General features: G+C 35.5%; 1 protein-coding gene across 2 annotated transcripts in view; it reads right to left on the bottom strand.

The window, feature by feature from the left end:
• Positions 1–26111, bottom strand: part of LOC113225690 (cytochrome P450 4C1-like) — a 36567-nt gene extending 10456 nt beyond the window's left edge. The window contains exons 1-7 of one of the 2 annotated variants that reach the window (XM_026458073.1): positions 25943–26111; positions 14908–15014; positions 3954–4044; positions 2768–2953; positions 2258–2327; positions 645–841; positions 43–152 (exon numbers count right to left, since the gene is read on the bottom strand). In XM_026458073.1, coding sequence (XP_026313858.1) covers positions 43–152; positions 645–841; positions 2258–2327; positions 2768–2953; positions 3954–4044; positions 14908–15014; positions 25943–26096 — 915 coding nt within the window. In that variant the 5' untranslated portion in view covers positions 26097–26111. Of the gene's footprint in view, positions 1–42; positions 153–644; positions 842–2257; positions 2328–2767; positions 2954–3953; positions 4045–9275; positions 9383–9960; positions 10193–14907; positions 15015–25942 lie in introns of those variants that run through there. The other variant, XM_026458072.1, reaches the window with a different exon arrangement.
• Positions 26112–26548: the final 437 nt, after the last annotated feature.

Here is a 26548-nt window from a genome sequence, read left to right as displayed (position 1 = left end):
GTACTACTAAACATTTACAAAATTAAATGCTGACGTACTTACTTCAAACATAAATGTGTCAACTTCTTCCCTGATGCTCTCGTCATCTATTCTTGAGCCATCAATTTCAGATAATAATAACAGGTCCAAGAAAGCGTTTTTATTTTTAATACCTGCAATTATGAATGTTATTTTAATAGCCTGTGATAATAGTTTAAATGGCATCTTAATTGGTTAGCTGTCAATGTTAAAACCAGGGTTTGAAGTGATAATTATCATTATCGTTCACAATTATGTTGATAAATATACCTTGATAATTGTGTTAAATTTACAAAATATTAAAAAATGTCAATATTAAAAAGTCCGAATCGTTTTTTTTCAAAGGTTTTACATCATGTTTATTTAGTTTTCGGACGTTTTGTAATTTTTTATATAAATGCTGTGAATCACCATGGATAATTATTTGATATATTTCGCATAATTATCAAATAAATATAATCATAATTATCAAACAAAAAATAACTATAAATGTATAATAAATAAAAAAATAACAAAAAAAATGTTTGTGAACAATGGTATCAAAAGTCAACTCTACCACCATATTACAAGATTGAAATAAAATCTTGTTAGTTATCTCTGGTGTTTCGTATATCATAAAATCTCACCAAATTCAGAATCGCGATTAAAATCCTTAATATTAACATTTTTCACTTCCTTTTTCCGTGCTTCTATGACCTTCCTCGTCTGTCCATGTAACACGCTTAGCGCTTTCTCTTGTCGTGTCTTCAGTGGCAAGAGATTGAACAACATATCATATTGAAGAAAAGGGTTTCGCATACGGTATGACACCACGTTGCTCAGACTGCAAAAAAGAGTGCCGTAGTCAAGTTTTTTTTATGATATCACGCGACGGAAAGAACAAGTCGTGCACCTGGTGGTAAGCGACACGCCTGTTCATAACAGTTGCAGTGCCATTCAGAGCTTTAAATAATAATGATCTGAGGGCTACTGCTACTGCGCGCGTCGCCCAATATCATCGTGTGTTACAAACTATGTAATTTATAAATTGACGCTTCGTGTTACGGGTAGATGGAGCTAATCCTAAATAAAATAAAAGAACAGTAGGTACTATTTGTGCAATAAGTGCCATCTAGTTGATTTGTTTGTTATCACTAGAAATTAGAGTAACTTTGATAAAATTGCAGCTTGTCAATGTAAAACAAATTACTCACAAAAATAGATATCTGATGAGAGATATCGTCGCGACATCTCGTGTACGTATAGGTACTAAATACCCGACTACGCTGTCCTGTTTTGCATAGCGATTAGCGGTTCTCTTTGAGTAATTGATGCATGCCTTAACCTTGCAAACCGAAACGCAATATACCTAAGATTATTGCTTGGCGGCAGAAATAGGTAAGGTGGGAGTACTTCCCTGGACGAACTCTTTCACAAGGAGCTCTGTTGCTACTAAAAAGACGGTTATTTAGTTTATTACCTTATCAGTATTGCCGATATTAATTCCCGATATAGTCTTTAATTATTTTGTCCAGGGTTGTGTAGCAGATGGGACACAAGTGAGATGTAGGTCAAATGCACGGTTATTTATGTATAAAAAATGCGATATTTAGTAGATGTCGTCGTGACAAGTGTGAAGCCTGACATATTTTTGTAATTTATCTCCATCGAGTATATAACCAGAAATAGAGACGAAATAACGGCCATCCATCCCTGGCAACTTATCAGGCATATGGGCCTTATATTATTTTTCAATATCAACTCTCGTTTGCGCTGAAATCACAAATTAGAAAGCTGAAATAGTACAGAGCCAACAAGTGACCTGTGTGTACGTCTCCGTATATTCCAAAAATATTCTGTATTTATTGTAGTAAAGATAATAAATATCTCTAATAATGGGGGGCTGTTCCATTCGGTGATGTGGGAAACACAGCAAAACATCTAATTACAAAACAAAGGAATAACTTTCATCGGTAATTAAATATGAAATATGTAATTTTTCAATTATCGTCCATTATAGCAATGCTCAAGTTAAACTGGTCGGTTGTAGTAAAACAATGACGACACCAGTCAATTGTTTCGAATTCGGAGCGTAGCAATGATTTGGCAGAATAGTTTTCAAACAAATTAAATAACATTTCGTCTCTATTTCTGGTTATATAGGTACTACTCGATGCTTATATTTACAATTTGGGCAAATTATCATTACTTTGTGCGCTATGACCCTTAGTTATAGATATGTGTGTACATATGCACTTACTCTTCGATTGACTTCACGTATTGGGACTCGCTGTCTTTTTGAGCATTCACAGAAACGCCCATGATTGATTCTGTGGAATAATATACTGTGTATAATTTCGCCTATTTGATGTTTTAGTGCTTGATCTAATCAACAGCAGTTTGGTTTGACTTTAACCGACTTCAAAAAAGGAGAAGGTTCTCAATTCGACTGTTTCATTTCACCCATTTTTCCGCTAACCGAATTCAATAAAACTTGGTAAACAGATTTAATTCCACAAACCTTTGAGGTCAGTTTTTGTTTTATGAAAATGTTTTAATTATATTAAACAACAAAACATAACTTGTAATAAAATCTTTTTAAGTTCAATGAAAAGTTTTTCTTTAAAAATATTGTTGCAAATTAATAGAGCAGAGACTTAAAGCTGGCAGCTAAGTACATTAGCTAAGTATGAGTTATTTTCATTTTTTATTTTTTTTATTTGTCTTATTCCTTCTTCCTGTTGTTTCTTAAGTGAAGTGATCTTCCCACCTGTAACGTTGTCCAAAGCTGCTAAAGCAACGAGCGGGAATAAATCTATGTCCCTTCCTTCGGCCATATTGGCCAATTTCTCATTAAGAATTTTGGCATTTTTGCAGAAAACTGGCAAGAAATTCTGTAGAATATTGAAGTGGAACGCTGGTGTTAAGAATTTGCGATGAGTCTTCCATCTGTTGCCTGAAAAGTAAAAAAAAAATATCTGTAAAATAATTGTACGTGCAATTAAAAAAATATATATTAACCACAAGAGGTTAAAATTTAATGAGTCTATATTTAGTAAGAGCGTAAGAGTAACTCAAAATGGCGGAATTGGAATAGACGATTTAAAAGTATCAAAAAAAAAACAGAATGTATCTTATTGCGAATAATGTGATTATTTTTATTTATGCACAATATTTAGTGTCCATTTGTAAATGGAAATATCAATTTATTGATTTCATTCAGTAACTGTTTTAATAGCAGTAGACCTTCTTCTGAAATACTTCGTCCAGGGAAATATCGACTGCCACCTTACTTAGTGATGTGAGCATTATTATATTTCGGTTTTGAAGGGCGCTGGTGAAATTACAGGCACATGGGTCAACTTATGTTTCAGGGCGCAGTGACAGAGTCCCTCTCTGATCTTTGCGAATTAAAGCTCTGAATGGCGCTGCAATTTTTATGAACGTGTGTAGCTTACTTCTTCGTCCCGTCACTTGATATTAGAAAAAAAAAACCTAGACAACCACAAATTACTCCCAAACTCACGAGAGAAATAAATGTGGGCCATACATTGACTAACAAATAAATGGACGACGGGTCTAATACAAAAACCACGAAAAAAATGTCCCAAGTCAACCTATTTAAACGTAGTGACATGTAAAGGAATATGAAAAAGCTAAAACGTTGGATTTAAATTGTAATGTCATCGCAGTACTGTCTAATTTTGCTTGCTTCGCTGTCAGAACAAACGAAGTCTAAAGCGTGAATGACGCTCTGTATACGATTTTAACGCCCTATAAGTTCGGACACTTTTTAGCGCGGACCCGACGTCCATATAATTTAAGTCAATGGGGCCATACAAATATTTATCTCAGCTCGGGACCTATGCGTGGCAGACCAGCATGGTAACCGTCTGGCTACGTTACACAATACTATAGACTAATTTTGCATATCTAAGTAGTTATTATTTCATTACCTGTGGAAGTGAGCAGTCCTTGTCCCAACCACGGTTGCAAGAAATAGTAAGAGAAGCCTTTAGTTATAAATTCCATACTCGACATGACTGGCTGTAAAAAAGAGAACATGATGATCTATAGTTAAATTTAGTATATAATTGCAGAGGTTTGAAAGGTAAGGTGCTCGTAGAAGCGCAGCAGTGGGGCTTCTGGGACGTTGCGGCCTTGTACTACTAATTTTCACACAAGATTTAGAAGCGCAGCTGCAGTGCCATCCACAGCCGCGTCACATGGTATTACCGGATGAGTATTTATTTAATAATAATAATAATGATAATAACGCACACACTCGACATGGCCCCGCACTAGGGAAACCCTGTGTCGCGGGTGCCATGGACACAAATAGACAATTACAAATTACATCCAAACTCACGAGACAAATCGAACCTGGGACCTCTGCATGGCAGTCCGGCATGGTAACCGTTCGGCCACGGAGGCAGTTATTTATATATTCGTTGCACTATGCGAATCAGACCGTCCGCGTCCTCGTTCCTGCTATTATATAAATATTTTTTCATTTTTCGTGATCTAAAAGTATCGGGTTTTTCATTAAGGATATAACAAATTTGTATTTCAACAAAACACAGAATAATTAAGATGACGAACTGAAATTTGTACCAGATGCAGTACAATTATGTTACATTTAAGAATGGAATTCAGTCTCGTTCATATGACTACCACCGTTAGTCAAACTGTCGATCTATTGAAGAGGAAGTTCGATAATCGTGTAATTTCGCGAAATGGTCCGGTATACCTAATTGCCACCTCGCTTATGCAATCTAACGCTGTTGGATTACTTTTTATGGAGTTACGTTTAGCCGTTGGTTTCTGCTAACAAGCCAACAACCGTCCGATATGTGAGGTGTGGAAGGAGGTGGAAGGGTGGTGGAAAATTGGCTCCAAAGAATTGAACGCTGCAAACGTGCTCGCGGTGCCGGTGGTCATATGAACGAGATCGAATTCCATTTTTAAATGTAACATATGTACTGCACCTGGAATAAGTTACAGCTCGATATTTGGGTGTCATGTACCGGCGTTTCCGAGGAGGGCTACCGGACACCCACGTTGCGTCACACGTCGAAGTACATACGTGTAAATAAATAGTGTTATATGTATATTATCATGTTATATAATGTTATATGTATATTATCATGTTATATTGTATTTATGATTAGTCCGTAAGGTATTTATTTAATATTTCTGTTATATTATATGTATATTAGTCTGTAAGGTATGTATCTATGGGTCCTAGTTGCCTGAAATAAATAAATAAATAAAAAAAGTAAAATAGATATCTTAATTATTCTGTGTTTTATTGAAATACAAAATTGTTATGTCCGTATTGAAACACCCTACGTCGATATAGCCTACGTAGCGAGAGTAATGTGTTAAAGAATACTACGCAAGTAAGTCCCGTTACTTTTATACTGTAAGGGAGTAAAGTGCTTCATTTAATCCAATAAAGAGAAACTACCTCGTTACTAGTAATTTACCTACTTCGAGTGACCTAGATAAACTCAGAACAGCCAGTACGACTACGATCGGTTTTCGATCCGCGCCTTTTGCACATGGACGCTGGCGCCATGTTATTTTCCCGCGTTAGTACGTTTTTTATTACGATTTTTGGCTTGGATACAAGTCCTTTGAGCCAGGTCTTCATTTAGTTTTCAGCATCCTCAGTAAATATTTTCTATTTTGTTTTTAATGTACTTGTAGAATGGCAAAAAGAACTTTGGTTTTTTTTAATAGTCTTTCAATCGGCGGGAGTCAGTATTCTTATTTCAGTTTCACTTATATCACTTACTTCACTTGCTTATAAAAGTCGTTGAATTTTGAACACGGCTTAGTAGGTATTTCTTCTTGTGATCCTTCTTCCAGAAACTTTTCCATAATATTGTCAGTTAATTGAAAATGTTGAATATTTTGACGTCTTTTCACTTCAAATTCTCGTAAATTTTTCCGTTAGTGCGTTTGTGTATGGACCATTATAGTCGTTCAAAAGATGCTCATGATTGCCAAAGACAGCTAAACGTGGCGTTATGTTGCGTTTGTTGTATCTGTGTTTGGTTGGAAAAAGAATACCGCAAAACCTTCAGAATCAAGTTCCTGATTTTGTGGTAGAGAGTTAACGATTGAAATAGATAAATTATTTCTCGCAATAGAAGTGAAAAGTAAAGTTTTTACCTCAAGACTACCAATACAAACCCTCGGAGTAATAGACACCCCGCTAAAGCTCGGATGGTTAACCAGTCGGGAATGTATTGGTCCGTTTTAGTCCCTCGATAAAAAATATTCTATTTTCTCAAATAATGCGAGAAAATAATAAGACTAAAGATTAAGTCTTATAATTATTAATATCAAAGATCGAACACTTTAGAAAACATTCCTTTGCCAGAATGGAACACACATCTTCTAGCAAACCGTACCAGACTCTAGCCAACTAAGCTACGGAACGAATCCGCGGATCTTACGAATTTTTGTATGTGCGTTGCAGATCTCTGTTTTGGTTTTGAAATAGGTACTTTTATGCCGCAGCGCCGTAATCATTATAACAAACTAGTGGAGCAATTTTACAAAAAATAATTGAATACAATGGTAATAGAAAGACATCATGACATTCAATAAAAATTTGAAAAATTACTAAGACTTAAGCGAGAAACACACAAGGAGCGGGTGCGGGTCTACCGCGACGGGTCTAACAATTCCGTGCCACGAGCGCGGGCGCGGGACGTAATTAGTAGACCCGCCCGACTCAGACCTGCTCACCGTGTTTCATGCTATATCAGAAAAGAAGTAAAAAGTAATATTTAACGTTATTATGGTGATGTTGCCAGTGACCGACAAGCACCACTGTTCGACATGTTTTTTAAATACATTTCTAATAACATCTAGGACAAGATTTTCTATCACAGTAACACATTCGTTATTGGTAAGTATCTATTACTGTGTGTTAATTATTGGTGTGTATCGACTACTGGTTAGTTAATTAGTGGATTTTTTGTGTTCATTACTTGAGATTTAGAGAAATTCAAGTTTATTTTTTTTAGTACCTAATAGCTTTATTATGAAACATACTACAGCATACTCTGTCTTGAGGATTCCATTTGTCAAGTAAACTAATCACTCTTGATTTTAATTTAAAAACAAAAAGTTATTACAAATTTAAAGACACGCTACCCTTAAAATCCTGAAAGAATGTATAAAAAATATACATAAATTTTTAAATGCGTTGTGAAGGAATTTTCGAGCACTATAAAAAAGTAATACGACTGCTAATTTATTTATTTTATTTTGGAATTGGAAAAGTGTGTACTATTTCTTAGCTAAATATACCTAGTCGTTTGAAACAGTACATAGTTTGACTGCAGAATTCAAACGAGTCTCAATTGAACAAAAAGTTACAAACCGACACTCTGCGAGGCTAAAAATTCTTGTATAAAATTAAAAAAAATTTAAACACAACAAAAATTTGTGAAATATTTTTTTAGTTTCATGTCGATTAATAGGAATTGTTTATTTTTTTCATTCTTACAATTACGAACACTGGTGCCTGTAGGCAGTTGGCTGTGAGGTTTTTCTTTGATATTCTAAAGTTAAAAAGTTTAATTGACAAATTTTCTCTCTAAATTTGCTACTACAAATATTTCCGAGCATGTTTGAGAAAATCATAAGCATTGGTAGGGGTGTAAAATGCTTCAACAAATATGTCATATTTTTTTGGACGAATTGTTTTTATAGGCATTTAAAGATTCTTTTGTTGATGCCTCGCTAACAGGCTTCAATAGTAATGGTAGGATTTTCAATTTATTAGTGCCTGAGAACTTGGTAATTTGCCGTTATTGATAATACTTTTTTTTAATACTTTTTATTTCTCCACAAAATACAACAACAGATAAGAAGTACATAAATTTGTAGGAGCTGGTGCTTGCTATAGGCTTAACACCTGTGCTACAATGTACTATGTGTATAATGTGTAATGTTTTAAAATTAAAGTTTATTCCGTCTTTGTAATTAAATTATACGACTGGATTTCGAATGACATACATCGCGAATTCGATGTCCTTGAAAGTAACTGTACAATCTTATTGAACGTCATACAAATTATCAATTATTTTTCATATCGATTGTCAGATATGTGACTAATTAACTGCTGGTTAATCCTCCAAAAGTAAGTATAGCGATATAAGCCTGCGTAATAATAAGTCTGAAGGTTGAATCATTTCTTAATAGTACATTTTGTGCATGTTACATGGGCTTTAAATATGCAAAAATTATGAATAGAACGACACGTTCAAAAGGCTCGGACGCTTGTAATTGCTGTTCGACCCGTGCAGCATACAATGTTTTTCATCTCTTGCGATGAAGTTAAAAAAAGTAAAATTAGGCTTAAAAACGTTATACTTTAGTTCATATGATACAAAAATGATAGGTACGTGAAATAAAATGGATTGTATGTATGTTAGTTTTAATAAATCGAATTATGAAGACCACCGCGTTTTGGTGTTATTGCGCGAGGCGACACTGTGCCCGTGCACCCGGCCAGAGTGTAGAAATTAAAAAAGAATCATTACTCCCCGGCCGGGTGTATGTAGAAAAACTAAATTTTCTGCATTGTCTCGGGTCTGGGTGTTTCTGGTACCGCCATTGTTTCCAATTTCCATAACGAAAATGCTTTAGTTACTTTGGGATCGGAGCAATGTATGTGAGGTTGTCTAATACTTATTTGTAAAATCTTATTCGTAATAATATTGATAAAATAATTCATAAAGTTTAAGTACAGTCAAGAGCACATCAGTCTTCACACTTCGGACCATTGTCATAACAAGCGGCTCAGAGTTCAGTTTAAATTTTAAAGCGTGAAATGAAATGGCACGGCCGCGAGCCGGGTCGGGACCGCGGCAGGTCTAACTCCATGTATTTATATGGAGGACAATACATTGAGCGCGGGCGCGTAAGGCTCAACTCACGAAGCGTCGCGACGCGTCATGTTTTTCGCCTATAGCATATTCATCTCTATTTTCCCATTGTTAAGGTACCAATTTGTCTTACTTAGGCGCAGTGAGGTGTCAGACTGTGCTCCGGGCGCACTAATGCGAGTGCCGTCGCGCGTCGCCAGGCGGTGTAGTTGAAAAACAGGACGCGATGCTAAGCTTGGAGTCTGCGCCAGTGTGAGTTGAGCCTAAGCCTGAAAAGTCTCGACCCGACCCGCGCCCGACTCACGCGCTCTCTGTGTGCTCCACGCTTTAGTGTCAAGATTGACGTGCTCCTGACCCTATACACACCTCAAGGTACCTCGGATGTGATAGGAGTATATATCGTTCTAAGCCGATGAAACAAGTGGCTTTATCATGGTATGTTGTCACTATGTCCTCTATCTGTTTCAGAAAATCTGAAAGATACGTGTATATATTTTGTTATTTGCACTACATATTTTGTGGTGTAAGTTCTTTTTAGTTAAAAATAAAGTGCAATAGTAATAATTATATAATCATTATACACACACCGGCACCATTAGAGGAACAAAAATTATGAGAGAAAATTAAATACGTTTTGTGTCGAAATAATTAGACATAAAGTTGCAATTAACATTTTTCAACATCCACCTGGTAAAGCGTTACCCGAATTTTATTGAAAATAATCTAAATTAAAACAAAAGGATTTACTTAAAGATTTTGTTATAAAGCTTAACATTAATTGAAAGAAAAATTAATAAATAAAAAAATAATGTAATTGTACTTAATTGTAGGAAATTAAAATAAAGATATGAGGTAACTTTCTATTATCAGCTAATTTTCTATTTTCAAATTCTATATTTAAAAATAATAATGTAACCGTCCAGTTTTTTGAAAAACACTAATATTTCGGTGTTTTTACTATAGTGTTCCGTTAAAAGTTCCGGTATGTGTATTACTTGGTATTATTGACAAATAAAATTATGATATGATATATTTTTTAAATTTTACTTACGGATTGGTTCTCCCCAAAATTTAAACGCATTGCCCACCAATGGCAGGGGTGTAGGCCCAGGAATATTTGTTGTTTTACGATCACGTAACATTTTTATCCAATTTATAATCACAATTACCACTAAGGTAAAAGTGATTGATAAAAAAATTAACATTGTGAATAATTTTTAAGGTTATAATATTTAAAAATTACACCAACGTGTTGTACTGGCCGTTTGTTCATAATAAACTAAGAATATATTTTTACAAACGCTGTTATTGTCATATATTACTTGCAAACAAAGGAATATTTTTATAGATAACAACTATACAGTATGTGTTTTACTTAAGAGGGAGCATGCCAAAAAAGTCTTGACGTTGGCTCCGCCCGAATTTGTGAAACAAATATATGCCTGAAGTTCGCGTGACATGCGACAGGAGATGTTGAATTTTGCGCATTAAAAGTACCAAATTCGTTTTAGCGGAATAACTCTAAAACTAAAAAAAAAATCCGTAGTGACAGTTCTCGATCATGCATAAATATAATTAATTATCTAATTTTTGTCCTAATAACCTGTAGCATTTCGAGGATAAATCGAAAAAAAATTCTTGATTTTTATCTATCGAGAAAACTTTATTGTTTTGTTTCTGATTAATGTCTATGCTTGAATATATCGTGTAGTTATTCATACAATATTTTATTTTTAACTTTAAAGTGGATATACCCCTCTAAAATCAAATCGAAGATTACGAATTTTTCCTCTGCTCCCTCTTAACTGGGCCTGCGCACAGTTACAGTTAAAAAACAGTAGAAGATACGGGAGAACTGTCTTATGTAATTTTTTTACGCAATTTTGGCATACGAGTTGTCAACTTTTGGTCTATGCGATCAGCAACAACAGCACGACAATGAGTCTACCCTCCTTGTCATAAACAACGCATTTGCGTTTCAAAAGTTATTGGAATTCATCTATTTGCCAAGTTTTATTGAAGTCGGTTACCGATTGATTTAAAATGGATTACCCATTTCCGGAGTACGAGAACGTAAGTAGACTCCAGGCACAGGCGCGGACGGTGCGCGGTGCGGGACGCTAGACGACTAACTAGACTTTATAGTGAATAACTTTGAGGCGTTATAATGTCAATATAATCTAATTTAGTATTGAGTGATAGTAAAAGAAAAATCACGTATTTAATTTTTTTTTACCAAAGATCACAATATAACATTATTTGGGTGGCGACTAAAAAGTCATTCTGTATATACTTCGTATAAGCGTTGCTATATTTGAATGCGCCGTCGGTGGCCCCGTTGACTTCTCTTGAGCATCATGGACTTATTTATAGTACACTAGTTTAAACCGGGTTCGAAGTGGTAATTCGAAGGTCATTTATAATTACCATCATATTTATTACTATAAGCGTGTCAAATGTCAAGTTAAAAAAAGATTAGAAACCGAATCGTTTTCCCAAATAAAAATAATTTCGAAACCTGATTTAAACTAATTGGTAAAAAAACGTGCTTTAAGACATATGCCAGTCAGGAAAAACGTAATGTCCAACGCGTCTGCGGTCTAAGCGGTTGCGCATGCCGTCTTCCTTGCTCTTATTGCATGGAAGTCAAGCCTTTTCTGGTTATTATTAAACAAGGTTATCTTATACTACAGTACCGGCACGCTATGATGGCCGTTTTGACAGATTACAATAGTGGGGGCAAATCTCAATTCATTATCGAACAAAATATAATCAAATGCGAGTCGCATCTATAAGTTTTTAGTTTCAAAACTAGTATTCAAGGGGTAGCTGATCAAAAAGTTATATTGTCAGTTTGAAACTGCTTTGTTTTACATTGATCTTTGACGCGAGTTTGCCGGAGGTAGAAGATGTGCAGGTCAGCGATCCCATACGTGACGATCGTATTAGATTTATTTTTTGAAAATTTCGAATTTCGAAAAACAAATGCCGACTTGTTTCGTAAAATTATACATACCATAAATTTTGCTGAGCGGACAAACGTTAAAACGGCCATCATAGCGTGCCGGTACTTTAATTATTTGTACCTCTCCCTTTGCCAGGAGTTCAGTAAGGTAGAATTACCCGTTGAAACTCTTGTAGACTTTTAAAGGTCATCCTGTGTATTGCACATTACATAATCACTCTTCTAATAATCATAAATATAATTAATTATATGTTTTTTGATAATGACAGTGTAGCATATCGAGTCGGATAACGAGAATATCTAGTGTCAAATATTTAAAAATTTATTACGTAGGCAACAGTAAAAAGATAAGTAGTTCTGATTTATCTAGATAATTTATAATATACTAATTAGTCTTAATTACATTTTTTAACACGTGTTTGACCACAATTTTACCTGATACAAGGTGAACAGCTCGCGGTTAGGTATTTATGTGGTGGCAGTGCTTGTCTGTCAATTTAGTGTGTAGTGTTGTAAGTAGCAAACACCAACCACCTGCTGTGCATGAAATTACGTAAGGCCCAGATAATAACTACCCTACCAAAACCTAACGGTGAGACCTCAAGAGCCGTCCCTATCATTTCTCAAGTGTAGCCCTACAACCTGACGGTGTGTAGCCAACCTAATTTTAGACAAAAAAAACTTTTTGTAAATAATTAGGAATTACATCTATTTGCCAAGGTTTTTTGAAATCGGTTACCAGAAAGTGCGCGAAACCCTTTAACAAATATGGAGTACTCGAATAACATCAAAGCAATCGTCTACTTACGAACCAATCTCATTATTTCCATTACTTCAAACTCTGTCAAATTTAAATTAATAACCTAGTTGAATTTATGCTTTTATAAGCACACATTAATAAAACATGGTTTCCTCAAACGTGTTTTTTTTTCGCAAAGAGTTATTAACTCTTATTCTGATTTAAAGACGCACCCACACTTGAAACAGATTTTATGGCGTGATGATTGTTTCCCGAGTTATTGTAGATATGCTCTGCAGAGGTCGAGTGTGTGATCGATACAAACATCTTGTATATACCATTACCGGCAATAGACAATTATTTTTTTATTATTAAGTGACTGACAAAAAAGTATGGAAAAGTCACAAGCTGATGAGAAAGTTGTTGCGAGAACATTTTGTTAAAATTTAAATGATACCAATACTAAGGTAGCCTCTTTCGAACAAAAAAGGAATCATCAAATTCAAAAACATGCATAAAAAAAACTCTAATTGAGAACCTCCTCCTTTTTTTGAAGTCGGTTAAAAAGATAGATGGAGAAATGTATATACATATATATATATATATATATTATATATATGTAATCTGTCACCAGGAGACCTATGGTAACAAACGGGCTGCCTGTCAAGCAGTGAGGTGCAGGCAGTAAGGGTGTCAGCCACAGTGGGAGGAATGGCTGGTAGTATGTCAGTAAGCAGGAGATGAGTTAAAATCGGATGTTAGTGGTTAAGTTAATTTAATAACAAATCTATTTGGCTATTTATACAAAACTTATCACTAATACAGTATGATCGATTTTTCTTAGTGTGCTATGTGTGTTGTTTGTTTGCCGACGAAGCTCCTTCTGTTAATTGGCAAACTATGTCACTATGTTGCAGTGTATCATTTGCAGATAAGGCCAATTTTGTTTCAGTTTAATTTAATTTAATAGTTTAGTTTAATGTACGTCACTGTCTTGTGCTTTATTATTATATACATGATGTTCAAATACAAGGCGACAACGTGATCGACGACGGCACGGCAACAATTCCTATTGATTCTAGCCTCGAATAGCCCCAAATTGTAGCCCCGTTTTCTGCCACGGCAACTGCTTCAACTCCGCTGTTTCTGATGGTGGCGCTCGTGCGCTCTCACGTGGCTCACGTACCCAAAGTTATTAGTAAAGAACCGTGCGCATATGGGGCACGTGAGCACACCGTCAATGTTGTGGTAGCTGATTGACTCATGTGGTCAGGCTTTCAACTCGTCACGTCTGACAAATTGTGACGTTTTGTTTGTCACAAAAGATCTCCATTGCGGGCAATCGGCTGCTTTCTCCTTCCACTCCGTTGGGTCAATGTCGCATTTTTCATAAGGTACTAAAGCACATCTTTATTTCGAAGGAAGTTGGGTTCGTACAAACGTAACAATGCACACATTAGCATAATTTCGCGTTGCACTCACCTCAGAAAGCGTTCCCATTATTTCGTGACGATAGATAGTCGTGCAGTCTAAAGTGTCGTTAAACGCTGTTGTTGAAGTTACCATGCTTGTCTTATACTATGACAGAGCGCTTCGTGCTAAATGTGTGTTTTTTTAATAATGCAAAGTAATGGGACGAACCAGTCTTGCGCCTGGAGGTAAGCAACATGCCTATCTATTTATCTATATATTTTACTGCTACCACTATTGTATATCAGTATGGAGTGTTCTGGACTTTCTAGTCAACCAAAGAAGGAACGGTGAAGGTAAGAAGCTAAATTGCAAAATACGTATACGGTCTGTTAAAATCATTACGCGCCGACAGTGTCCTAAACATTTTCTAATATGGATGAATAGAACAAGATATCGGTAAAGAATTAAGATAAATAATTAATCCACACACTCATAGCCCCGCATTAAGGAAACCCTGGATCGCGGGTGCCATGTACACACACATAGATAACCACAAATTACAGCCAAACTCACGAGATAAATAAATGAAGGCTATACAAATATTTATCCCGGCCTGGGAATCGAACCCAGGCCCTTTGCGTGGCAAACCTGCTTGGTAACCGTTCGGCCACAGAGGCAGTTTAGTCGGATTTACAATTGTCTGACGGTATCGGTTTCATATACACAGCACAAGCCGTCATGTCAGATTGCGGCAATATAATTCCAACCAAATTAAATGTAAGAAAAACCGCATCACGACATGACACGTCAGACAAATGTAAATCCGGCTTTAGGCAATTAAAGAAATAAATGAACGGCTTACTTTTTCAACTAGCGCTTACCTCAATATGTTTAGGGTGGGTGAACACCATGTAACGTTCCGACAAGATATAAAGAAGCACCCTGTCTCCATATTCCTCACGAAATTCTCCTAAGGTTTTCAGAAATTCTGAAACAAATTAAAATTATTCTTAATATATTTTTAATTAATCCGTTACAAGTCCTAAAGACTCAAGGTATGTCTCTTACATCAGTTGTGTTTTCATTCAAAATTTTATATAATAATTCAATTGAATGAAAAAATATTTTAAAAAGTTATCAAAATCGTGAAGGACACCGTGTTTCATTAGGGTGCGTGATGGGTTAAAATAAACAGTTCTTGGTGCCGACCACAACACAACAAGGTTGGTAATTAAAGCATTTTAAATGTGTTTATACGAGTTACTTAGATATTTAAATTTGTTTAATAATGATTATAAGATGGACTATTACAAATAAATGGAAATTTACTATAACAATAATTATAATAGACCCCCAGTAGGAAAACCCAGAATCGCCGGTGCCATGGACACACATACAGACAACTACAAATTACACCCGAATTCACGAGATAAATAAATGTAGGCCATGGAAATATTTCACCCGGTCCGTGAATCGACTTGGGATCTCTGCGTGGACGTGCTTGGTAATTGTTCGGCGACGAAGGCAGTTAACTAATAACTATGACCTTTCGAAGAAGTTCTTTAGAAGCATTGGGTCGGCGTGGCGGACTATGGCTTGAACCCACGCTTGAGACCCGAGCCCAGCAGTGGAACGTGTAAATGGGCTGATGATAATGATAACATTTATGTGGGATTGGTAAGAATGGATATCCGAATGTGATGGGAAGCAAGATGATATGCATGAGTACTATCCGAACGGGCGCGGGCTAATGAGTGAGATGGTTTCAGTGAATGTTTGAATACAGACTAAGTAATTATTGTTAAAGCCTTTTCTAAAGTTTAAGTTTCTTGTTTTCTATGTAAAAGACGTTTAAAAAAATAATAGTTATTTGTTATGCAAGGCCGAAAAGTTGTTGTTTGACGCCAGTGCTTGTATTGAAACCTGACCAAGCGAAGGAAGCTAAGATTGAAGATAGCGTAGCGAGGGTTTCTAGGCACGAGAAGCGAAAAAACTTTGCTGCCGAGCGAAACACACAACTTTTCACCTCACTATGGCGAGGAAAATGGTAGATGAAAGAAAAACAATTGAACTATGAAACATCAGTTTTTTTAATTAAGAGAAAAAGTTTATCTTCGGATGCGTTCTGAATTTACACCTCATCAATTTTTATTCTTGCTTGTACTTTTATTTTGTGTGATTAAGTGATTATTGAAATTATTTTAGTTCTTCAACGAATTAAAATAATTTAATAAAGCCAATTACTTATCATTGTCAACTTAATGTCAACAATAATAAAAATAAAATGTACGACAAGTCGCTTATCATTATTATCGTGTCAATATTATTTTTTTTCAATCCATCGTCAAGTTCGAATTTCAAAAACCTTTTCCACGCTAGCGTGCAAAAAACGCTTTTGCGCGCAGATTTCTAACTAGAAAGAAAGCTTTTCCGAGCTAGTGAGGGGAAAAGATTTCTTTTCACAATTCATGTTCCTAATTGAAGTCCTCCTGATTCCCACATTTACAAAAAACTTTGCAGAATTTAGCGCTGCTGGAAAGTATGGAGCTTCAGCAATACATTCAGCTGTTCAGGTTCCACCTCAATACGAAGACATTCAGACACAATGTAATGTCAAAACTTGCATGTAATCAATAATTTAAAGTGTGAATACTTTTATTACGATACTGAGCGTGACGGTAAAAAAACACTGAATCTTGAGTGATTGAAAAAAGGAAGTGGACTGCTGAGACATCCCTCGACGGCAAAGTAACAAAAAAATAAAAGTAATTTTACGGACGTTGTGTTGCGAAATACGCTATAGTGGTGCGTGTGGATGTTAAGTCACGGGGTAAGTGTTTATACTGATTGATGGTATAATTATTGTAGAATGGACAGAGTCGGGACTCCGAAGGCTTTAGGTGCTACCAGAAGGTGTTCCACACATATTTAGCGTATGACATTTTGTCCACAGCATATGGCAACGCCCTTTCCCGTCGTAAGGAATAGGGATACATATAAAAGTCAGCAAATCCAGTGAAATTGTCGCTGGGGAGGATACAGTAGCTATATTTCGCCAAAGTTATGGTTTATTTGATCTGTGGTTATGGTATAGCGGTGGACCCCGATGTTAACGACTTTGAATCCAAATTCAGCCTACCAATAAGGTTAATTTTTAGTTTTTTTATTTTATTTTATTATTCTTTTGTTATTATTTCAAATTTGGGCTTCTTAGACTTTGGTAATTAATTTATTTGGTAATTAGTAGGAGAACTAAGATTCCGGTCTATAAGACAGTCATTGGACCAATCTTGATATATGGATGCGAAGTGGCGGAGAGGAAAATCTTTTGGGAAGATTCTGGGACCAACTAGGGAAGAAGATGGAACTTGGCGAATGAGGAAAAAGGAAGGAGCCTAACATTATGGCAGATACTAAATCAGCCCGACTTCACTGACCAGGCCACGTTGAGAGGATGGCTGAGCCTCGTGCAGTCAAGAGAGCGTATCTGGGGCAACCGAATGACAGAAGACCAGTTGGACGTCCTGGATATCGCTGAATCGACCAAGTCCACAAAGACCTGTGTGAGCTTCGAATAGCCGATTGGCAACAAGCGGCACAAAGAGAGGAGTGGCGCATCTTAGGGTCGTATTCCAGAACTCTACTCAATGCTCAAGTCAGGATTTGAGCAGACTTGAGTATGATTTCAAGCAGTGGAAATACGACCCTAATGGCAAGGACTTGAGTATGATTTTCAGTGCTCACTGCAATACTCAAGTCCTGACTTGATCATTGAGTAGAGTTCTGGATTGCACTAGAAACACAAGCACTGGAAATACGACCCTAATGGCAGGGACTTGAGTATGATTTCGAGTGCTTTAAACCATACTCAAATCCTGACTTGAGCATTGAGTAGAGTTCTAGAATACGACCCTTAATGTCGGAGGCCAAGATCCACTTCGGGTCGCTGAGCCAGCGAAGTAGTAGTAGTAGATTTTGGTAACCTTATTTGTTTTTATCTTATTTTTGTAATTTCATGTAATTTTATTAGTTTTGATTTCTTTTTCCTTTTATAAGCTTAGTTCTCGATTGTTTAAGGTTTGAATTTTCTTAGATTATGGTAACTTTATATGTTTTAATTTCCTCTTATACACTTTGTTTTCTTTTGTTTAATGTTAGTTTTAACTTGAAGGTAGAACTATGTATGTAAACTTGTGCTTGTTTACCAACTTTATTTATTGTACTTTATATTTTCCGCACTGCCAATTAGTTGCTGTGATTGTAACATTGTCATTTTAATTAATCTTTCCTCAGTTTATATGTTGCAGTTCATGACGTCTGATGTCGCAAATACATGATCTGCAACCAACATTGTCAATTGTTTTCATCCATCGATGACTTACGAACCTATAACACGACAACAATATTTGTGGGAGTGGATTTGTAGGAACATGCATGTTAAATTGTACGCAAAAATAAAACAAAAAAACAGGTACACACGGTATTGACCCTGGTTATAGTTCTTAGGTAAATTTAAATTTATTTACTCCAATGATAAAATAAACTACACAAAAAAGGCGATATGACATTATTGGCGATAAGAAACTGTGAGGTCAGGGCCGTTATGTTGAAACATAATAACATTGTCGCATTGATAAGTATATTTAACTTAAATTATATTTGTTTGTGTGCGATAGTAATATTTATTCATTTATTATTAATTTTTAAAACATGCTTACTAAACGTGATTTATTACATATTGCAACAATTTAATGCAGCTTTTTGTGATTAGTGAATATATCTAAATAAGATCAGGTTTTTGTTATCTATTTATTAAAAGAAAATCACATTGGCGATATGAGTTTTTACTTAGAATAATAACGCATAGAATGATAGTTTCATATCAAACGAACTGTCACAAGTGAGGCAAAAATCAAATTCATGTAGGTTGTTTTAGTAGTAGGTAAATTTTCGGTTTTAGTGAATACTTATATAAAAATACAAGTTGAAACGCGTTACTTCCTTGTGGAATGTGATGTTAGTATCTATTTTATGCTTGTTTCACGTATTTTTACACTCATTTACCGCACATTTCGTCATTTTTAGCTAAAATTCTGGAGCTGTTCGCGGTGCAAGTTGACCTTGAGCATTGAAGGCCCGCGCGCTCGTGTAGGCCCTTTTGGCGCGCTTCAATTTGCCTCACTTAGCGTGTGCGGGTTAGGCGTCTATGCGTTATTATTCTAAGGCTTTACATATATGGTGATGACATAATCATAATAAATTACTCGAAGCTAACTGCCTTCATGGCCGAACGGTTACCATGCCATGGGAGAAATATTTGATGGCTACATTTATTTCTTTCGTGAGTGTTTGTGTAATTTGTGGTTGCCTATGTATGTCCATGGCATCCGCGACGCAGGGTTTCCCTAGTGCGGGGCGGGCTGTGTTGAGTGTGTGCGTATTATTATTATTATTGAAGTTTTGGATCACGTAATGTCAAGGTCATCAAGTATCCGGTAACCAGTAATCACCCTTTTACCAGCCAGATACTTAATGTCTTTTTCTTATGTTAGATACTTACTAGTGCTTCCTGTGGCTTTTCAATTAATTCTCTTTTGATAAGAACAAGCCGGTATCTATTGCGGCAAATAAGTTGAATTTGATAAGAGTTGTAGTAAAGTGTAAGACTTTTTGCGAGAGTATTTATCTGGTACACAAAATCGTAATGAGTATCGTGACCTTAAAAATCACAGACCACATAAAAATCATAGAAGAAAACCTAATGCCAAATTTCTGTACCGGCGAAGTGGCTGTTATGATAAGCCGAGCAATGTAGGTATAACCTATTGTAAACTCTAACAGATGTGAAAAGATAACAAAGAATAAATGAAGAAACTCCAAAGGTGATGTATTTATTTAAAATGATAATTAATTGTTGTAAAAACTATATTACACTCGGTGCCCCGTACCAATAAGCGAGATCGCCGCCGCTGCGGCTCGTTGCCGAAGTTGTAATCGCCCTTGCATTTTTAAACACATGGTATACATACTTTCATATACCGCTGCCGCATTTCTTTACCAGTGTACGAATTTAGTAGGCCGCATCGGTTGCGGTTGTGTCCTTGGTACTATAGTGTGACACCGCAACTCCTGGTGTGTAATCAATTGGAAAAACACGCTAATTTTTTGTCTCATATGTCGAATTTAATATTACATAGTATATAGGTAAGCTTTTCGAAAAGTCTATAAATATAGATGTACATATTAAAAAAATAAAAGAATTAGCTATCTGAAGAGTCTATACAACCTGAAATGGCTTTGGTTGATTCCGCATGGCAGTGAAAGTGTTGAACCAATCACTTTGGAAAAAATATAGTAAAATTGAGGATGTACACCGATTACTATGCTGCGTAAAAACACAATTCTAAAAATTTTCATGTTAGAAAAAAAAAACACAAACTTACCTCGAATTTCTACAAGACAACCGCTGTATTCAATGGGTACTTTGCATAAACCAATGATTTTTGTTATATCAACTGAACTACTATATATTTTTTAAATGCTTTCAAATTCGTTTGTAAAAAAATAAGCCAGTGTCCCGCTCGACTCGCGCAATATAACCGATGCGGTACGGGAAAATTGTGAATTTTATCTGAGGTAGTACGGATTCTAAAATATTTCAAGTTGTTCCCCTTCATGCCATAACTAAACTAACTAAATGAATAACGTTAACGTTAACACGACAGCATTTTCGCATTGAGATCTCGTGCTTCATGTCGCTCTCGCTCAAGTTGCACCCTGTATGTCGTGTTAACACAGTGCCTTGCAAAGGATTTGGGTATCGACTATTATAAATCCTCATGCTGAACGTCTATACTTTATTAATTAATTTGTTTTATGTGTTGTCACTTATATTACTAAATTTTAAGTAAGTTTTGTGTTTTAGGTTTTTGTATTTTAAGCACTAACATCATGGACGCTGGTCGTTTGAACAAATAAGGTTAAAATTAAGTTACGTGGTTGGTTCTTCAATTACGAAGAAACATGTTAAATACAACTTGCTAGCGGTATATAGGTAAAAAAAGTAACAATATTTTCCTTACGTTCATTCTATTATAACCTATTGTTAATTTTCAAGAGGTCTTGAAATATCGTTTGTTCGTATTTTCATTACCTCGAAAGTATTTTTTTTTAGTTAAGTCTAATATTAATACAAACTACTCTATTGCATTGCCTATTGATGCCTGCGGTGGTTCAAGGGTTCGCACTGTGGGCGCTGAATCGATTTCCGATTTGGTAAATTAACTTTTCTCGTTGGTTGGTTCTGATCTTGGTGTCACAGAGAGAATTCCATTGTTCTGATACTCATAGTACAGGGCATTCCCAACTTGAGACCAGGTAATAGGTGTGGTTGTTTGGCACGTTATTATTATATAAAGATTGGGTTAGTATGCTTTGATCACGCGATCTGTTATTAGTGGAAACTGACAACCTTCAAGAGTATTTTAATTTTTTTTTTAAATAAAAAATAAGTGCGCATTGGACCTTCATCTCACCTCGAAGAATCAAGAAATAATAAGGTGAGGTATCTATTATAATAAATGTTCATTTTTGTTGGTAAATTTTTATTATCATTAGAGCTCCTTGTGAAAGAGTTGGTCCAGGAAAGTTCTGCCACCTTATTTCTGCCGCAAGCAGTACCTAATGTGAGCATCAATGCACTCAAAAACACAAATCTCACAAAGGCACACTTTCTTGGGATAACTATCAGATATTTGCGATTTAAAGCTCTGAGTGGCACTGCAATTGTTGTGGACTTGTTCGTCCCGTCATTTTGTTGTATTTTATAAAAAAGAAAAGAGTGTGAAGTAACTTTTAAATAGAAACAAATTTGAGTTTACCGCAATATTTAACAAAAATGTAAGATTATGGGATGCGTTCAAGTTCTGTTATCAAATTTGCAAACTCACCGCAATCATTTCAATGGCAATGTCAAGACATGAGAAGCAATTATATAATTATTACGTGTAGTAATCGACGTTTGAATTCAGTCACGCAGCCTATCGAAGCTGAATAATTATGTTTACAAAGTTACGGTAATTACGGTACAAAAGAGAAGAAGACTCTAAGTAAAAGAGATAGCTATCTTTTAAAGATTGCGTGTCAAGTCACAACCGACGAACTCCGGTCGCACTGTGTGACGTGCTTGTGCGCAGGTGGAGACGGGGGTGAGGGAAACATTTATTAGCATGTGGTAGTCTTAGAATAATAATGCATAGAAACCTAGCCCGCACACGCTAAGTGAGGTAAATTAAAGCGCTCCCAATGGGCCTACACGAGCGGGCGGGCCGTCAGTGCTTAAGGTCAACTTGCACCTCAAATGTCAAATGACCTCCATTTCTGCAAGTTGAATGCGTACAAATGTTGTTTACAAAGAGCAACTCATACTTCTCGGAGGAATCTGCCTTACGAATGAGCGGTAGAGTTTAACCAATGTGAAAATTTCAAGTGTAATAATGCTTACCTATCAAATAAAGATTATTTTGATTTTGGGTATTGTTTACGAGGTATTTGGAGGTGCTCATTACGAATATAGCACTTATTTCTAAATCCAAGATGGCGGACACGATTTTTCAAAAAAACGCAATGTGGGGATCTTTTTCGAGGTATTTGGGGATGCTCATTACGAATATGGCACTCATTTCTAAATTCAAGATGGCGGGCACGATTTTTCGAATAATGACAAGTTGGGTATCGTTTTCTAGATATTTGGGGGTGCTCATTACGAATGTAGCAATTATTTGTAAATCCAAGATGGCGGACACGATTTTTCAGAAATACTATATGGGTATCCTTTTCGAGGCATTTGGGGATGCTCAATACGAATATGGCACCCATTTCTAAATCCAAGATGGCGTGCACGATTTTTCGAATAATTGCAAATTGGGTATCCTTTTCGAGGCATTTGGGGATGCTCAATACGAATATGGCACCCATTTCTAAATCCAAGATGGCGTGCACGATTTTTCGAATAATTGCAAATTGGGTATCGTTTTCGAGATATTTGGGGGTGCTCATTACGAATATAGCACTTATTTGTAATGAGCACCCCCAAATACCTCGAAAATGATACCCATATTGCATTTATTTGAAAATTCGTGTCCGCCATCTTGGATTTAGAAATAAATGCTATATTCGTAACGAGCACCCCCGTATACTTTGAAAACGATACCCAACTTGCCATTATTCGAAAAATCGTGCCCGCCATCTTGGATTTAGAAATGAGTACCATATTCGTAATGAGCACCTCGAAAACCTCGAAAATGAGTCCCATATTCCATTTATTTGAAAAGTCGTGTCCGTCATCGTTTATTCAGATATAAATTGCTAGTGCCATAAATAAATTTTTGAAAATTCTTGTCACTTGACATTGTCGATCGACAAAACCGAGCATATCTGTAGGCACCTGATCGACATTGTAGATCGACAAAATCGAGCAAATCTGTAGGCACCTGATCGAAAATGTCGGGCAAATCTGTAGTCACCTTTAACTTAATGATGAGTTAAGGAAAATACAATTTCCCCGCTTTTGAGGGAAATGTTATTCCATGGCATCATTATTTGTATATTTGTGTGCATGCCGACGAGCGTAGATACAAGTTGCTTACGCCTACATGAATTTCATTTTTGCCTCACTTGTGACATTTCGTTTGATATGAAATTTTCATTCTATGCGTTATTATTCTAAGGTGGTGGTAGTATATTACAAATTGATCTGAATATTCACATAAACTTTCGCATAGTATATGCAACTGCCCACACTTCAATCTTTCTATATTTCTCTGCCTTCTTCTAACATCATCTAAACCTTTATAAATGCATTACGCTATGTATAAATCTTACGTGCATATGTGTAAATCTAAGTCCACCTTCAAAAAGCATTTGAGGAAACCTATTTTTGAGAGGCAAAAGCTGGATAATTTGCAGCACTTTGTATGGCGAGGGCTTCTGAAACACCAATTTGTAAAATTTATAATAATTAATTTTTTGTCCTATTTCTTTGTTATATAACACAAGCAGGCGACGTCATGCTGCGCCGCGCTGTACCGCGGGACACAACATATACCCACTTTATTTAGTAGAAATGAAACTATAATACTGCATTGCTTTCACTACGCAGTGTGCCTTTTTTCCGCCCACTGCCGCTTGGTGCAGTTTTGTTTTAAAGAAAATAGAAAACAAAGAGAACAAAACTACCACTGATCCAAAAAAATCACAATTTTTTGCCCTCGTGACGACGAATCCGTGCTTCAACTACCCTCGCAAAATACGTATCATTATGTACTTGTTATTGTTGGCATTTTGTGTTTTGGTTATAATTACTTTTATTTCTTTTTGTTATTAGTCTAAGTGTTTATTTACGTATTGTATAAAACAAATTGAATAATGCATAAAAAGTATACTTTCGATGACGCCTAATTAATTAGTAAATATTGGCGTTTGTTAAATGCATTTAAAATACAGCGAATAAAAGTACTTGTTTTAATTTTAACTACATACTATTTTTTTCTACTTCTCTTTTATAGTTGAAAATAGTAGCATTGTTGTTAATTGATAGGATGTAACGATGGAATCATTGCATGATTTGCCTAATACTTTCACTGTTACGATTTTGACCCAAAATATTATGTAATGTTTATTTCTACGATGGTTTATTCTCGAATGTCTCTGAGGGAACAACAATGTAAGTATAGATGGCAAAAAAAAACACTTATGACTCGTCTGTATTCCAATATACAACTTATCTTTAATTAACTTTGTCTAAGTACAAGCGCGTATCTATCGATGGCGTATGAAATTGTTACTTATGCTTAGAGGTCAAATCGTCAGTCATTCGCGACTTTTCAAGCCTTAACGTATCTATTAAACATTTTTTTGTAACCAAAAACAGGTTAAACAAAACAGGTTAAAATAAATAAAATCTAAACAATCTCGTGTTTTTTGTAATCGTTATTATTTAAAGAAGGTTTCGTTCCAATGAACACGTCACATTCATAATGACACACACAACAAAAAGGTCAAACAAAACATCAACGATATGTATGTGCTGCAAAACATAAATTGTTACTATTATTACTAGTTGTCAAAATATGGTGAACACACCAATGTTATTATTTTTTACATTTGGAAGTTAAATCTCTGGACCTTATTCCGTTTACACTGTGGAGTGTAAACGGACTACACTGAACTACACTCAATAAAATTAAATAAAAATATCGACATTAAGTTTTTGTTTCTAACATGAAAAAACTTTATGTTCCTGCAAAAATTGTTTTGTGGTCAGGACAACGAAAGTTGAAATTACAAATTTTCGAGTTTCTCTTTATTTAAAATAAAAAAAGGAACATTTTATTTCAAATCAATGGTATATTTCAACCAAAATTCTATTATTTATCTATTACACTTGATGACAAAGAAAATACAAATGTACGGTTTTGAGAGATTATTTAAATAACATAGTAATATACTTACCTACATAACGTCATCTTGGAGTGTATACCTCTTGTTTACTAAGTAATTTTATAGGATGAGGATGAAAATGTGGTGTAAAATGTAATAAACGCAATAATGTATGTAGTTAACATATTAATTAGTTAAATTACATACAAGTACAAGTACATAGATTTAAATACTCTAGTACTTACTTTAATAATATACTTGAGCAAGAAATTTATAAGTTTTTCTTCGACAAAAAACAGTAAACAGGCTGACATGTAAATAAATGTCACTGTAACAGCCACAAAAACCAAGTTTCCGAGATATAGTTACTCTTTTCTACTAACTTAATACTCAATTAAACAGAAATCATCACCGTCAAACCAAGAACCTTTCGGAAAATTTGTTACATAGTTACGGATAACGAACAGAAGAACTTACGTGAAGAATCGCCAAGAAATCTGTGTCCATTTCCAACTATGGGCAAAGGAACAGGTCCAGGAGTCTTGAGTACTATACGTTCTTTCATTAAACGCAACCACGAGAATATCACGCATATTGCAATAGTTATAAGTGTAATAAGTAAAATTAACATTGTAAGAGCAGGCGATCTATCTCACGTGTAGACGTTAACTGATATTATCTGTAGTATTTTTTAGTTTAACGGCACACAACGTATTTAGTTGGCGTATAAACAAGTTTTTTTTGTTACTTTGATCATTGGTCAAGGTGGTCTGTGATCAAAACTATTTTAAATTGCAAATGTAGTATATTTTGAGGTACATCATAATTTTTTTTTGTGATATCTAGTGACGGGACGAACAAATCGTGCGCCTGATGGTAAGCGACACGCCTGACTATAGTAGTTGCAGTGCCACTTAGAGCTTTAAATAGTAGCCAAGATTTGAGGGGCACCATGTGCCTTTAATTTTATCAGCACCCTTATCCGTCAATACCGAAGCATAGTAATGCTCACATTGTCGCTTGACGACAGAAATTGATAAGGTGGAGCAGCATTTCCCTGGAAGAACTTTTTCATAAGAAGCT

The sequence above is a fragment of the Hyposmocoma kahamanoa genome, unplaced genomic scaffold, assembly GCF_003589595.1.
Source record: "Hyposmocoma kahamanoa isolate Upper Pololo Valley unplaced genomic scaffold, ASM358959v1 169, whole genome shotgun sequence".
NCBI classification, from domain to species: Eukaryota; Metazoa; Arthropoda; class Insecta; order Lepidoptera; family Cosmopterigidae; genus Hyposmocoma; species Hyposmocoma kahamanoa.
This window is presented reverse-complemented; position numbering and strand designations above follow the sequence as displayed.